We start from the raw sequence: 681 nt of genomic DNA on the forward strand, positions 1-681 counted from the left end.
AGCATCTCATAGACGGAGAGCAGCCCCTTGTCCCACTGGCAGAGCTGCAGGGCGTTGTACATGACGACGGGTATGAGGAGGATGTAGACACCACCAACCGAGAGGCTGATGAGCTGGAAGATGGAGAAGAAGACCAGCTTGCAGGGGATGAGCGGGGGAATGTGGGGCTCTGCCTGGAGCAGCCCCATTTTGATGGAGCAGTTGAACTCATCCTGGAAGAAGATGTTGAGATGGAGGAAGACCAGGTAGAGGCAGGTGGCAGCCAAGAACAAAAGCAGCAGCAGGTTCCTCAGGATGTAGATGAACACCAGGGAGTGGGCATGCTGCTTGCAGGTGAGGTAGCGCTCCAGCAACGGGAACTCAAAATATCTCTCCCGGCGGGCCCTGGGGACAGAGGGGACACAGCGGGGACTTAGAGCCACCCCTGAAACCGAGTCCCTTCACCGAAGTCTGTGGAACATGGCCACAGCCACAACACCACGTGGAGGGACTTCGGAGGGACATGGTGACCAGTTGAGGCTGCCCAGCGGCCTCACCTCTCGTATTCCTCCCAGAACTGCTCCGGCTCGGCGCTGGCCTGCTGGACCTTCCTCATGTGCTGCACGAGGCGCACGGAGCGGTTGTAGGATTTGTCTAGCTCATCGATGATGAAGAGGAGGTCAGAGTGGAGGGGGGGGGTGG

At 58.9% G+C, this 681-nt stretch overlaps 1 protein-coding gene across 1 annotated transcript in view; it reads right to left on the minus strand.

Annotated features, from left to right (window-relative positions):
* PANX3 (pannexin 3) overlaps positions 1–681 on the minus strand; it is a 3,253-nt gene that overhangs the window by 1,337 nt on the left and 1,235 nt on the right. The window contains 2 exon segments of the mRNA XM_010293161.1: positions 1–384; positions 537–681. The exon segment at positions 1–384 is cut by the window's left edge and continues 19 nt beyond it. Coding sequence (XP_010291463.1) covers positions 1–384; positions 537–681 — 529 coding nt within the window.

The sequence above is a fragment of the Phaethon lepturus genome, unplaced genomic scaffold (genome assembly GCF_000687285.1).
Source record: "Phaethon lepturus isolate BGI_N335 unplaced genomic scaffold, ASM68728v1 scaffold29520, whole genome shotgun sequence".
Classification (NCBI taxonomy): domain Eukaryota; kingdom Metazoa; phylum Chordata; class Aves; order Phaethontiformes; family Phaethontidae; genus Phaethon; species Phaethon lepturus.